This window comes from Stenella coeruleoalba (assembly GCF_951394435.1).
Source record: "Stenella coeruleoalba genome assembly, chromosome: 2".
Classification (NCBI taxonomy): domain Eukaryota; kingdom Metazoa; phylum Chordata; class Mammalia; order Artiodactyla; family Delphinidae; genus Stenella; species Stenella coeruleoalba.
Window position 1 is genome coordinate 144,593,080 of NC_137147.1, and position 14,286 is coordinate 144,607,365.

The 14,286-nt window shown below is 40.3% G+C and overlaps 1 protein-coding gene across 4 annotated transcripts in view; it reads right to left on the bottom strand.

The window, feature by feature from the left end:
• Positions 1-14,286, bottom strand: part of TLN2 (talin 2) — a 450,537-nt gene that overhangs the window by 177,419 nt on the left and 258,832 nt on the right. For all 4 annotated transcript variants that reach the window (XM_079912034.1, XM_079912031.1, XM_079912032.1 and 1 more), the window contains one exon: positions 13,447-13,574. In XM_079912034.1, coding sequence (XP_079768160.1) covers positions 13,447-13,574 — 128 coding nt within the window. The remainder of the gene's footprint in view (positions 1-13,446; positions 13,575-14,286) is intronic.

Genomic DNA, 14,286 nt, shown 5'->3' on the forward strand with positions numbered 1-14,286 from the left:
GAAATAATCATTGATCACCTTAAGATGTTGCTAGGGCACCAGCTCATATCGAAAATTGATAAAGGAAAAGAAACAAAGCTAATAAATGCAGAAGGAAAAATAGAATTCCACAATCATCATTTTACAACTCTTAATGAAATAGCCAATAGATCAAAACAAGCATGAGTGGCTGCTAAAACCAATAAGTAACAAGTTAATGGGGGACTTTATAACAGAAGGATCAGTCTGATCCAAACCCAATGATCAATTTTAAATGCGAGTGGGATAACCACACAGCATATGCCTTCTGACTGATGTAACAGTACCATACTTCCATACTGTATACTTCCACCTATACTTCCTAGGTGGAAGTATACAGTACCACCTAGGAAGTATTCTTGGCGATAGAGAAAAGATAAGTAAATATATAACTGAATATGAATTTCATTAAGAGTCTAAATATAAATCTAAGTTTACAAAAAAAGAAAAAAAACCCTAATAGTTTAAAAAGCTGATAGTTTAAAAAAGAGAGAGAGAGAGAGGAACATGGTAAGTGACACTACCAAGATCCAATGAGCCAAATCCCATCATTGTAAATATTATACAAATAACCCAGGTTTTTCACAAATAAATGGCTTGCTGGTAGAGGTGCAAAAGATGACACACAGATTAGAATCAGAATGACACACAACACCAGCAGCCATCAGGAAAACACAAAGAAAAACCACACCAGCGTACCAGTGCATACCCAGTAGGACACTACAGTAAAAGAGAGACAGGAAGGCATGTTGGCGAGGTTACGGAGAATTTGGAACCTTCACACACTGCTAGTGGGAATGTAAAATGGAGCAGCTGTTGTGGAAAACAATTTGGTAGTTCCTCAAAAGATTAAACAGCAATTCTACTCCTAGGCATATATCTAGGAAAAGTAAAAACATATGTCCACATAAACATTTGTATGTGAGTGTTCATAGTAGTTTTATTCATAATAGCCAAAAGGTGGAAACAACTCAAATGTCCATCAACTGACGAGTGGATGAATAAAATGTAGTTTAGCCATACAATGTAACTTTATTTGGCAATAAAAAGGCATTAAGCGTGATACATGCAACAATATGGAAACACTGTGCAAAGTGAAAGAAGCCCATCACAAAGGACCACAAACTGTATGATTCTATTTATATGAAGCATCCAGTATAGTCAAATCTATAGAGGCAGATAGGACTAGAGGTTGCAAAGGCTGAGGAAGGGAGAGGGGAACCTGGGGAATGACTGTTAATGGACACAGGGCTTATTGTAGGAGGGAAACAAATGTTCTAAAATTAGATTGTGGTAATGGCTGCACAATCTTGTGAATACACTAAAAAACGCTGAAATATAAATTTTAAATGGGCCAATTGTATGGTAGGCAAACTCCATCTCAATAAAGCTGTTTTTTAAAAAAGATAAACACCAACCACTACAGGCCTTGTTTGGACCCTGATATTAACAAAGTATAAAATGACATTTTTAATACAATGCAGGGGAGAATTTAACACAGACTGGGTATTAGATGTGATTAAAGAATTGCTTCTAATTTTGTTTGGTATTAGGGTGGATTTGCAGTTAGGCGGGGTTTTAATTATTTAAAAAAATTTTTTCATTGTCAGAAAAACATACTGAAGTACTGATAGGCGAAATGGTATGCCGTCTTGGATTTGCTTTCAATACTCCAGCCAAAAAAGGGGGTGGGTCAGGTCCAGGTTCTGGCTACATTATGCCTTGAATCATGATAGCTCTTCAACCTGCAAACTACATCTGCAGACAAAAATTCTGAGTATATTTTCTGGAATGTCAGGGATCTAGGTTTGAGCACCACCAGAACACTCTGGCCTAATCAAGAGACCCCCACGTCAGTCTGCAGGAAGGAACCTAAGAAACATCTAGGCAGCAGCCCCTTAGATGTTATGACTACTGTTAAGCAACTTCAGCGAAAAAAGGTCTGGTTGAGAGAAGAATGGAAGGCATCAATGTCACAAAAGAGGAAGCTGAGTCACAGAGAGGTCAAGTGACTTAGCTGAGGTCACAGGACTGGATGGGAGCAGGGAGCCTCTGACCTCCAGTCCAAGAGCAGACGCACGTGAACACAGGGCTGTTTCAGGCTCCCCCAGGAACACCCTTAAAATGATAACCAGGAAGCATCCTGAGGGGGCCACTGCTGTGAGCCTCTGGACAGCAGCTCCTATGCCATCAACAAAGGAGACCTTGCAAAGGTTATCAAAAGCACCCAAAGAGGGCCCCATGCCAAGCCCACACACAACGATGACTGCTACTAGAACACCAGAGGGCAGCATCCAGTGGCCAGGCTGGAATATGTTGGGTATTTATGGCAATAAAGTTCTGTGTGGCCACAAGCTGCCCTCAACTCAAACTGCAAACTAACCCTCCCATTCTTTGGAAGGCATTGAACCTCCCACTCTTCAGTAGGTACAGAAACAACTTCCAGAAGCTTGCACCAGAGGTGTGACCCCTGGTGTTGCCAGAGGCGATCTGGGGGGAGTTTAGTGTAAGGTATGTTCAAATAAGAAGTGAGTGTGTGGGTGTGCGTGCACGTGTGGGGTGTATTCTTTCCAGTAAATCGACAACGTGCACAGTGTCAGCAGGGATGCCTGCCAGCCGGCAGTTCAGCAGTTCCAGCTCGTTTGTGTTTTTGATTCCCAAACCCAAGTATGGAAGGCTCCTAAGCATCTGCGGCAGACATGCAAGTGAAATCTGTCGGCTTTCTCTGAGAAAATGGGTCAGATGGTCAAACCTGATTGGGAATTTTTCTCCTAATGAAGCAAGCTCTGACCAAGCAAAGTCCCTTGCACTGCCACCTTAAACATTCCCACCTTAAAAGGGCAGCCTCCAAACCCTCTGCCAGCCTTGTGCATATCATTTTTTCGGAGTGCAATGATAACAGATCTCCCGTTTTACTAAGACGGCAGACTAGTCAAAGTTCTCACACTCTGAGATCCATGGAAGGTTGAAATCAGCCAAGAGACTCTTCTCTCATGAGCTCTGCTTTCACTCTGGCCGAGTCAGTTGCATCTCTTCCCCCATCTATATTTATCTGGATTTGCTCCCCAATCTCGCTGCTGGCTGTATATCACATAATTATGTAATAAACCAATACAGCCCATAAACTGTTAAAATAGTCCAAAAGAGAGCTACTAAATGCTTCCTAATGGTAAATATTTACAAAAAGTTATTGAATTAGATATAAGCGAGACAAATGGAAAATACTGAAAGGAAAAAATAGTGAAAATTTAAGAACAGTCTGTCCTCAGAGTGCTTCATGATCATCTTTATATTCTCTTGCAGATGGTGTGGTTCATCCAACAAAGATAATGTGCAACCTTAACTAGGTGACCCACACCAGGGAAAAACATTGGTCCGGTATCAGAAGATTGGCAAATGAATGCTTAAACTGAAAGTTAAAATATAGGGTTTCAGAGAGGTAGTAGCGTAGATTCTTTACTTTAATTAACTTTGGGGGATTATCCAAGCAACAGTAAACCATGTTGATAGAGGGTTTTCCACTACTAATGGCTGCCGTTTTATTGAAAGGCAAATAATGTTTCAGGTGTTCTACATGCATAAATAGATTAGTTAAACTCTGACAAAAGTCCTTGGAAGAAAATATTCCAATATTCCAGTTTTTTATATATGGAACAGGAGGTTCAGCGATACTAAGTAAGTTGCCCACAATCATAGCCAACAACTTAAGCCTCCTCTGTGGGCTCCAGAGACCATGCTCTTAGCTACTTAGCACCCTGGTCTCTCCAAGCTACCCTCTGATCAAAAGACGTACCATGTGATCAGTATTTGAGAACTTTCAGACAAAGAGAGGAATAAAATAACAGAAACACCCAATCAGATAATGGTAACAATGACCATAGTGGTGGCAGTCAATTTTTTAGAGATGCCAAGAGGCAGTGAAAAAGGGAAGGGGAATTTAATAAACACATCTAGAGCGAGAGGGATCTGGATTCAAATACAGCCATTCACTGAAAACTTCATTTTCTTATATAAATGTAAGCTGCTTCTATAAGTTATTCCAAAAGAGGCATTCTAAAGATGTTCCCCGGTCTGAAAATAAGTACACAAGTTCATGGGAGGCAGCCATGATTTGAGGAAAGGTTAACTGCTTCTCATCTGTCCCAGAACTGTCACCTAGTAGTCACACCACCACGGGCAACTCACCACCTCTCTAAGCTGGTCTTATCACCTGAAAAGCAGATAGGATTCCTACCTAGGAATGGTTTTGCTCATATGAACCGAAAGCAATGGCTTGCCCCCTCATTCCTGGGGAATGAGGGCATCAATATGAACACACAAACAAAGCAGTGAAGAGCACATGTGGTGGAATAAAGGGGAGGGAAGGTACCGAGGTACAGCAAGGACGGTATCACCCAAAGGGCACTGGAACACCCAGGTTTCCTGACCCCAATCTTTATGCTCAACCACCAAATAAGTAACAATAACATCTCAAATTTGGTATCACATCAAGTTCTCCAAGTGTGATCCCAAGACCAGCAGCATCAGTACTACCTGGGAACATGCTAGATGTGTCCATTTTCAGGCTTTGCCCCAAACCCACTGAATAAGAAGCTCTGGAGGTGAGGCCCAGTAGTATGTTTTAACAAGCCCTTTGGATGAGTCTGACACATGCTAAAGGTGGAGAACCACTGGCCCAGTGGGCCGAAAGCTCAAATGATGAAGTTGGATACATTGAATTTAAATCCAGACTCAAAGATGAAAATGTCTGTGACTTAGAGTATTGGTCAAGTCCTGGATAACTGAGGGGATGATGTAGGTGGAAGAAAGCACTGGATGAGTTGGAAAATAGTTACAGTGGCAAGAAGTGGAGAGTGAAGACAGCACGGGGAAAGCACAGGAAAGGGTTTGAGGGCCTCAGTCACACAGTAGTTCTGTGCTCCTGAACCAACCCCAATGCCCCTTAGTGTAAGGACAGGAAATCGTCCAGAGGCTCACTGACAGTTCCGGGCTAGATACATTCAGAGGTTCCTGGTTTGAAAGTTCTGGAGTCTGAAAGTCGTTAGGGAGAGAGACATCAACCTTAGGAGGCTGCTGCTAGGAGGAAACAGTGAAGGCACCACTGAGTGGTCATCACCACCCCAAACTGATGAGAGCGCGCCAGGCTGTCAGGGGCATGGGACAGAAGCCAACGATAGAGAAGCTAGTGCATGGGCAGTGGTGAGAAACAAAGCTGAAACGCTTGCTTCACCGTTAGTTTGAAAACAGAATCTACAGCCAAATTATTCTGACAAAAACGCACAGAACAACTCCAAAGGAGGAATATGTGTGTGAACAGATGCCAAGAGAAAAACTGACTTAAGACTTCCTACTGTGTCAAGAGCTTTGCTTGTTGACAGTAGAATTATCTTGAGTTTGTGGGGAAAAATTTCCAAGTCCACACTAAATTCTTCCTCAGAGATTCATACCCTGAGTTGCTGTGTTTTCTCAGTGAAATACTTTTGGGGAACATGCCAACAGGACGAGGGGGCTACGGTAATCTAGCAGGAGGGAGGTTTCCTCCACCTGCTAGCTCCCTGCCTGCCTGCACCCAACCACTGGACCATTTCTCCCTGTGACATACAGAGTCACGGAACCTTTCTGTCTGACCTCCGAGGCCTATTAATTTTGCCTTTACCACACGGTATATATCCAACCTCGGTGATCAAAACCTTTTATCACCTCACACACAGACTATTGCAACTGACTTTTTTAAAGACACGTTAACTGTGAAAACATATGAAATATAAAGAACAGTATATACCTCAATTTATATACCTATCATCAAGGATAAATACATGTTACCATGTTGTCATATTTGCTTTATGATTGCTACCTCTCCTTCTGTTTGTAAAGAACAAATGACAGATTTAGCTCAAGTCCCACACCATCCTTCTTTCTCTCCCTAAGGGTCGTCATTTTCCTGAAGGTAATTTCCACACATATTTTATCATGTTCCTACATCTCCTTATATCTATAACACAATATATTCTGTTTCTCATTGTATTTTTAAATTCAACAGATTCACCTTCTAAAATATCTTGTTTTCTCTGTAAAGTACTTGGCTGTTTTCATACATTAAAATTTGTGCCCAACTGGGACTCCCCTGGTGGCTCAGTGGTTAAGAATCCACCTGCCAATACAGGGGATACGGGTTCGAGCCCTGGTCCAGGAAGATACCCACATGCCACGGAGCAACTAAGCCCGTGCGCTACAACTACTGAGCCTGCGCTCTACAGCCCGCGAACCACAACTACTGAGCCCGCCCGCCTAGAGCCGGTGCTCTGCAACAAGAGAAGCCACTGCAATGAGAAGCCTACGCACTGCAACGAAGAGTAGCCCCTGCTTGCCGCAACTAGAGAAAGCCCACGTGCAGCAGAAAAGACTAAATGCAGCCAAAAAAACAACAACAAAAAAAAATTAATTAAAAAATTTGTGCCCATCTGAGAGACAGGAAATGCTATCTCCTTATTGATTTTGCATCCCGGATTGCTTATGAGGCTGAATATTTTTCCCTGTCTTTAGAAGTCAGTTGAATTTCCTCTTCTCTCAAGTGCCTATCTGTTATCTTGATCTTTTTTGCTTAGAAGGTGTTATTTCCTTTTTCATATTTTCTGGACATTAATTTGTTCTTGGTAGTATGCACTGCAAATATACAAGTTTCTTCTTTCATTCTGGGGCCTCACTCTTCATTTGGTAATGCCTTTTGCCTAGTATTTTAACTTGCATTAAGGCAAGTTCATCAACCTTTAGAACTCTTAACATCACCCTACATCAATAATGGAGTGTTTTAATTACTCTAGCTCTCTAAGAAATTGGGATAATTGTGTGAGTTCTCTATATATTTTCACACAAATACACATACACACACATATTTTTATTTTTCACAGTCCTACAGGTGAATACCATGGTTGTCTGGATCTAGGTGGTAATAAGCTGCTTTTATGTATTGATCTTTCTTCCAGAGACTTTCCTTTCTATTAATAGTTCTAATTAGTTTCTTCATAGACTGAGTGAATTATCTATGTAGATAAACCTATCACCTACAACTAATGACAGTTTCATTTTTCTAACCCTGAAATCATTTTTTTCTTTCCTTATTGTGTAATTTACTTATTATTTAATATCTGCCTCTCTGAACTAGAATATAAGTTCCATGAGGGCAGGAACGTTTGACTGTGTTTTACACTGCTGTATCCCTAATGTCTAGTGCCTACAGGTAGAAAGACATGTAATAAATTATTTATTGAACAATGAATTTTGCATTCCTGGAGAAACCAGTTACAAATTGCAGTTATGTATAAACACATGTCATGCTGGACTTTATTAATTTACAAATTTTAGGGAAGGCATCTATATTGAGTTTAAAAGTGTTACATGGTCTGTATACAATTTTGCTATATTAGCTCCAAGTTAAGGTGACCAGTTTGGAGGTTTTCTTTTTTCTTTTTCCTCTTTCTGTTCTCTGAAATAACCTGAGCCTACTTTTTGTTTTGCTGTTTTTCCATTGGTATATTTTAAACCGCTAAGACTATTTCTTTCAAGATCATAGATCCATCCAGATTTTCTAAGTATCCATTTTTGTCTAGATTTTAAATATTTTGGCTTCAAGTTTTCATTTCATTCTCTTATGATGTTTAAACTCCCTATCTGAGGTTCTGTCCCCATTACTAATAATGTTTATTTTTGCCTTTTTCTTCTTTTGTTTCACTTGATCAAACTTCCCAGAAATTTACATATTTTATTAATTTTTTCAAAGAAGCAGTGTTGGGTGTTGCTGATTCTATGATTTCTATTTCATTACTTTCTCTTGACTAAAACATTTTCTTTCTTCTATTTTGATCTTGTTTTATTTATCACTCCCTGAGGGAAGTATTTTCAATTATTCCACTAAAAGCATGTATCTGAAATTCTCCTTGTAATACTGCCTGTTTTTCCTTTTTATATTTTAAGGTAATGTTAGATGCATACAGGCTCACACCCTGGCGCATTAGCCTTCTATCTTCATAACAACCTTCTTTGTCTCTACTTATGCTTTGTTTGCCTTACAGTCTATTTTTTGTGACACTGCGTATAGCTTCTCTAGCTTTGATTTAACCAGTTTCTTGGTACACCATTTTATGCCTTTAAACTTTCCTGTGTCCTTAAACTTTAAGTATGTCTTATAGAAATACTATAGAGCTGAACTTTTAAAAAATTTCATCCAATGACAACCTCTGTCTATTAACTGGTAAGTTTGATTTACTTATATTTGCTATGATGCCTAAGATATTTAGAAGTATTTCTCAGATCTTATTTTGTACATTCTATTTACTGTACTTTTTCTGGCTTTGTTTCTGTAAACCACCTTGTACAACTCCTACTGTATTGGCCAAGTTGTTGGTATCACTTCTCCATTACCACCCCGCTCCCCATGACACACACACACACACAATCTGGTTTGGAAGTTCTACAATCTATTTCTATTCTTTTAGGCTAGCAATATTTGCCCAACATTTTATTATGAAAAAAATCTCAAACTCACAAAAGTTTAAAAGAATTATAGAGTGAACATTCTATACCCATCACCTAGAGCTATCTAAAATTTTATCACATATACTTGATTTAAGGTCTAAAGGTTATCAGTGTATCTAATATTCTTTGATACAATAAGCCATAGAAGGCTTTGATCACTTCTTTTAAAAGTGAAGTATAGTCGATTAAATTATGTAAATTTCAGGTATACGACAGAGTACACCTTAAAATTTTTAAGTTTACAATTTTTAAAGATTGTACTCCATTTACAGTTATTATTAAAGACTGGCTATGTTCCCTGTGCTGTACCATATATCCTTGTAGCTTATTTATTACACACATAGTATCAATAGTTTGTACCTCTTAATCCCCTACCCCATCTTGACTCTGATCACTATGTAAAGTTTTCTACCAGGTTTTTAAAGGGCCTGAAGTTAGTCATGATTTTAATAGGTTTCATTGTTGTTGTTGTTTTAAGAGCTAATTCTTCAGATTTACCTTCTATTTTGCCAAATTCTTCTGTCAACATTGCTTCTTGCACTATATTATTGCCACATTTCTTGAAACAATTCACAGTAGTCCCCAAAGCCTGCAACTTTTGGAATCCTAAATAGATTCCAACCATCCTGCTTTCAAAGTATAGTTAAAGGTTAGACCTTGTTGAAATTACAGGCATGTGTTGGCTCTCCAAAATAACAATTTCCTATGCTTATCGTCAAGTAGACTGTAGCCTCAAAAACAGCAAAGAATTAATCTACAATATCCCTTGTATCTTCCCTACACCTGGCACAACAGAGCACACATATAAAGTCCTCAGTGAGGTACCACATGGCATGCTTTCTGCAAGCATTTTCTGAACACAGGAGAGCATAAAGAATACATATGGTTACTAGATTGTGTTGGTTATACTTTATGCTCCCATCAAATGATAAAATCTCCCTCCCTGGGACTCTTTGGAGATGACCTGAAGAAAAGTGTCATGTATGTAAAGCACATCAGATAGGATTTGGGAGAACTCGCTGTTTCCTGGCTTCCAGCTTCCCTGGATCTGTTCTTTATTTCTGTCCCTATCTCTCTTGCACTTATTTTCCCCACCTGCAGAGCAGATGGGGGACACTAAATAATCCTTAAATCCCTGAAAACTCTGAAAATCTTTTAGTCTCTGCTTTAAATTTTTCTAAATAAAGACCTTTACTAAAGTGGTACTGAGTATAGAAATCATTAAAGGGTCTAAAGAAAGGTGAAAAAAATTCTCATAAAAAGGTCCGTAACAACTACCGTATGATCTAGCAATCCTAGTCCTTGGTGTATATCCAAAGAACTTGAAATCACTGTCTTGAAGAAATAACTGCACACCAATGTTCACTGCACCGTTATTCACAATAGCCAAGATATGGAAACAACTTAAATGTCCTTTGATGGATGAACAGATGAAGAAAATGAGTGGCAGATACATACAATGGAATATCATTTTGCCATAAGAAAAAAGGAAACCCTGCCATTTGTGACAACACAGTTGAACCTGGAGGGCTATATGCTAAGTGACATAAGCCAGACAATGACCAATCTATATGGTCTCACTTACATGCAGAATTTTTTTTTTTAAGCCATTTTCACAGAAACAGAAAATAGAATGGTGGTTTCCAGGGTCAAGGTAGGGGAGAGGTGAAAAGGGTAATGTAGGTCAAAGAGTACAAATGTTTCAGTTCTAAGAAGAATAAGAATCTAACACACAGCACGGTAACTATAGTTAATAATATGGTATCGTGTACTTAAAAATTGCCAAGTAGTTAAGCATTCTGACCACACACACACACACACACACACACACACACACACACACACACACACATTAACTATGTACGGTGACGGATGTGTTATTTTGATCTTACTAATCGTTCTATACGTATACATATATCAAATCATCAAGCAGTATACTTTAAAAATACATTAATTGTAGTTGTCAATTATTCCCAATTATTCGTCAATAAAGTTTTTTTTAAAAAGGTCCGTAGTATGCTGACTTTGAGCACAGTGCTGAACAAGTTTTCAAAAAATTAAAAGAAATAGAGTCATTAAACATACTTCCATGTACCTCACCCTTAAGCTATGTGACTAAAATCTCTGCCTGGCTTTATCTTCAACCAGGCTCTGTGGCAAAGTCCAACTTTTTTTTTTTTTCCCCAAATGAATTGTTCAAAGCCAATAGTATATATGAAAGCTAGATGGGGAAAAACAAAGGCTGGCAGACACAGCCCAGCCACAGTCACCAGGGACAGCCCAGGGATATTATCGCTGAACAGTCTCAGACTATCCAACATACAATCAGGGAAATGTGACCTTGCTGTTTTAATTAAGAGGAGACGAATATCCTCAGGAAGTTCTACCTGTCGTGTACGTGCAATAATATACACAATTAAACATCTACATGAAATGAAAATCCCTCATTACCTAGACTAGATTTGGTCTAATTAAAGAGAAAATCAAATTCATATGGAAAAATAATTGCTACCAGGCACAATAAGCTTGTTTTAATCTGGAATCTGAGTGAGGATACACATACACTAGGGGCATGAGCTCCATACCATAATCTCAAAAACAAGAAAGCTGAACAATTGCTTAACCTTGACGGCCTCACATTAAGAGAAGGAACATCTTTAATGGAGTGTAGGTGTGCAGCATTCGATAGCGCATAAATCGCAGGAGACAGTGTAAGAGCAATACCAGTGCTCTCACGCTGTCTGTAATCCCTACACAAGCAGTCGGTGGTGTAACAGTATTCGCTGTGATGTAGTTGTCACAACCAGTGACATAGCAAAGAGACCAAAGAACCTTGCGATCACATTTTAAAGTACTTTCTTAATCTTGCTGCATATTGGGAGACCAGTGAAAGAGGCAACTTTGCCCTCCAAGTAGGAATCTGTTTGTAAATCCCAGTGTAAGGAGTCAGAAGCTACCTGCAGAAAAATTCTATGTCACTGTGAACAAGCCACATCTCCTCTCTCTGCTTCTTCTTCCACATCTGTAGCTTAAAATATACTGCTTTCTCAATTCACAAGGGGGGCCCTGGGAATTATCTGTCCAAAAGCTCTAAAGAAAAGGCATGAATGAAATGACCATGGTAGCCTCATTTTTGGCACCCAGTGAATGGCTACATGTGGATCACCTTCTCATCAGGGCCAGATAGCCTCACAGTTACAAAAGCCTGAAACTAAACATTGTATTTTAAAAATTTTGGTTCATAAATCTTCTCTTCATTTTCTCCTATTCTTCATCAGTCACTCAAAGAAACAAACAAAATATGTTTCCTCCCTCCAGGGCTTAATAATTCTTGGTGTTATCAATTTCCATGGCCATAATCCACAGGTTTATGACACAAAATGTATCTGAGGGACCAACTGGGAGGTTAGAATGTGGCAAGGTGAAACTAGTAAAAGCTTGTGTGCATGTGGTTTTCTGAAAGGCATCTGGGGTGTCAGGACAGACAAAGGCAAGCTTCCGTGACTCCTGCAGGAAGGAAGCCAGACCAACTGGGTAGAAGTGGCCCTGAGGAACACTTGGCCATATGACCCATTTGGAGAACACAGAACAAAGTCAATGACAGGACCTGCTCAGAGCCAGTCTCAGTCTCAAGGTCACTGTACAGAATACTGTAGGACAAAGCACCACTTTAGAAAGGCTCCCCAGGATTCATTAACACAAGGGTAGAGGGTTTTTTTAGTAACAACTCAGTTTAGACCCAACAGCGTGCAGCCCAGGCATTCTCTGCCACTAGGAGAGAAGTCAGATTTCCTTTTTACCTTAGGGCACATGCTGGTCCCAACTATTTTCCACCAAAGTGAAAGTGAGGTCAAGGGCCAAATAAGCATTTTATTCTCTCCTCTCAACACACCCAGACACAATACAACAGATGACCTACTCTATGCATCTCACGTCGGCATATTCTACAGAAAAGCTGATGCCCACCCACCCCAGCTGGCATTCCTGTCAGGTCCCCACTACAAGCTGCACTCTAGGTGAGAGCATGGTATTGACCAGGTTAAGACTTTCTGCGGTGATTTTTTTTTGGCTCAGCCAAATGTTTCATCTGATCTAAGAAACAGCAGAAGAGAGAAAAGAAAAGGTGGGGAAAAACAGATAAAGGAAAGAAATGTTATCTAGACAAAATCCTTGGAAAGCCCAGACCAAACAGAGGGGAAAATGAACTCTGACGAACAGCAGCCTCCGTATGGCTGGGCTTGTCTGCTGGGCATTTCTAGGAAAACCAACCCGAAGGCCCACATTCGGAGGAGCCATGACGAATCCGGAGGGTTAGCTTTCTCTTGAACCCGTAAGTATTGAGCCACAAAAATTACCCTCATCATTTTATAAAAGAGAACCAAAGACCAGATGGAAGAGTAGAGCCAGTATTAATGTACGTACCACACTTGCAGAGCAATGAAGATTTCATAAGATTATAGTAAATAATGTGAAGCTCCCTCTTTTATACTCTGTTGTAATATTGGAGGCTTAAAAAGATATTAAACATGACAAATTTGGTCCCATTCCCATAGGAATATCCCAAGGAGCAGGGGTTTCAGAAGATGGGGGAAGTGAGTTTCTCAAGTCCAGAAATACCCTGGACAACACCTTGGAGGGATGCCACAGACCCACTGGTCCAGTGGAAACCACATCCTGCCCGAACACTGGAGCAAGTCATCTTCAGTCATCCCAGCCCTGAATTTCCAGGCCCCTTGCTTTCCCCGAGACTCACAAATTTCATCACAGATTGAATCGAGTAAAAGCTAACAATCTCACAATTTACTGAAACCAGGCTGTACACACATTGCATAGCTAGCTCAAATATAAACAGTGAAGAGAAAAGAAGGCTAAAAAGAAAAACAAAAGGTCATTTACTCTAAGAATCCAGGCTTGTGTTTATGTTCCACATGAGGTCCAAACTGAATCTGGGCTTGAAATCCACCAAACTCACAAGCTTTCTCGAAGGAGACAGGGTGGGAGCCATTCAGGATATCATCCCGAGCCTGCAACACAAGAGGAAGCAAAAAGCATCAGGAGCTTGGAAGGAACAACACATTCTCTCCATTGCCATGTTCCTGCATCCCAGCGTTCCCTCTCTGTGGAACAAGGGGAAACATGCCAGCCAAGCCAGAGTGAGGCATTCAAGACACTGTGAGTGATCGTAGCACAGCAGAATTAAGGCAGGGACTTCCCTGATGGCGCAATGGTTAAGAATCCGTCTGCCAGTGCAGGGGACACAGGTTCAATCCCTGGTCCAAGAAGATCCCACATGCTGCAGAGTAACCGATCCTGCAAGCCACAACTACTGGAGCCCGCGTGCCTAGAGCCGGTGCTCCGCAACAAGAGAAGTCACTGCAATGAGTGGTCCGCACACCGCAACGAAGAGTAGCCCCCACTCGCCGCAACTACAGAAAGCCTGTGCACAGCAATGAAGACCCAACGCAGCCAAAAATAAATAAATAAATTTATTTAAACAAACAAACAAAAAATGAATGAAGGCAAAGGGAAAACAAGTCCTTGCCCCAAACTGCCTATAGATGGAAGGCATCAGCAATGCCCAGTATATTAAAACTGAAGCTTGAGTGTAATCTAGGGAGGTCGAAGTGATCATGAAAAATACAGAGGCAAAGGGAAATCCTTGTATAATGACCAGATTCATAGAGGGGGAAACAGAAATGCAATATATTTTTTATGACCCTAAATGATAAAGCTAAC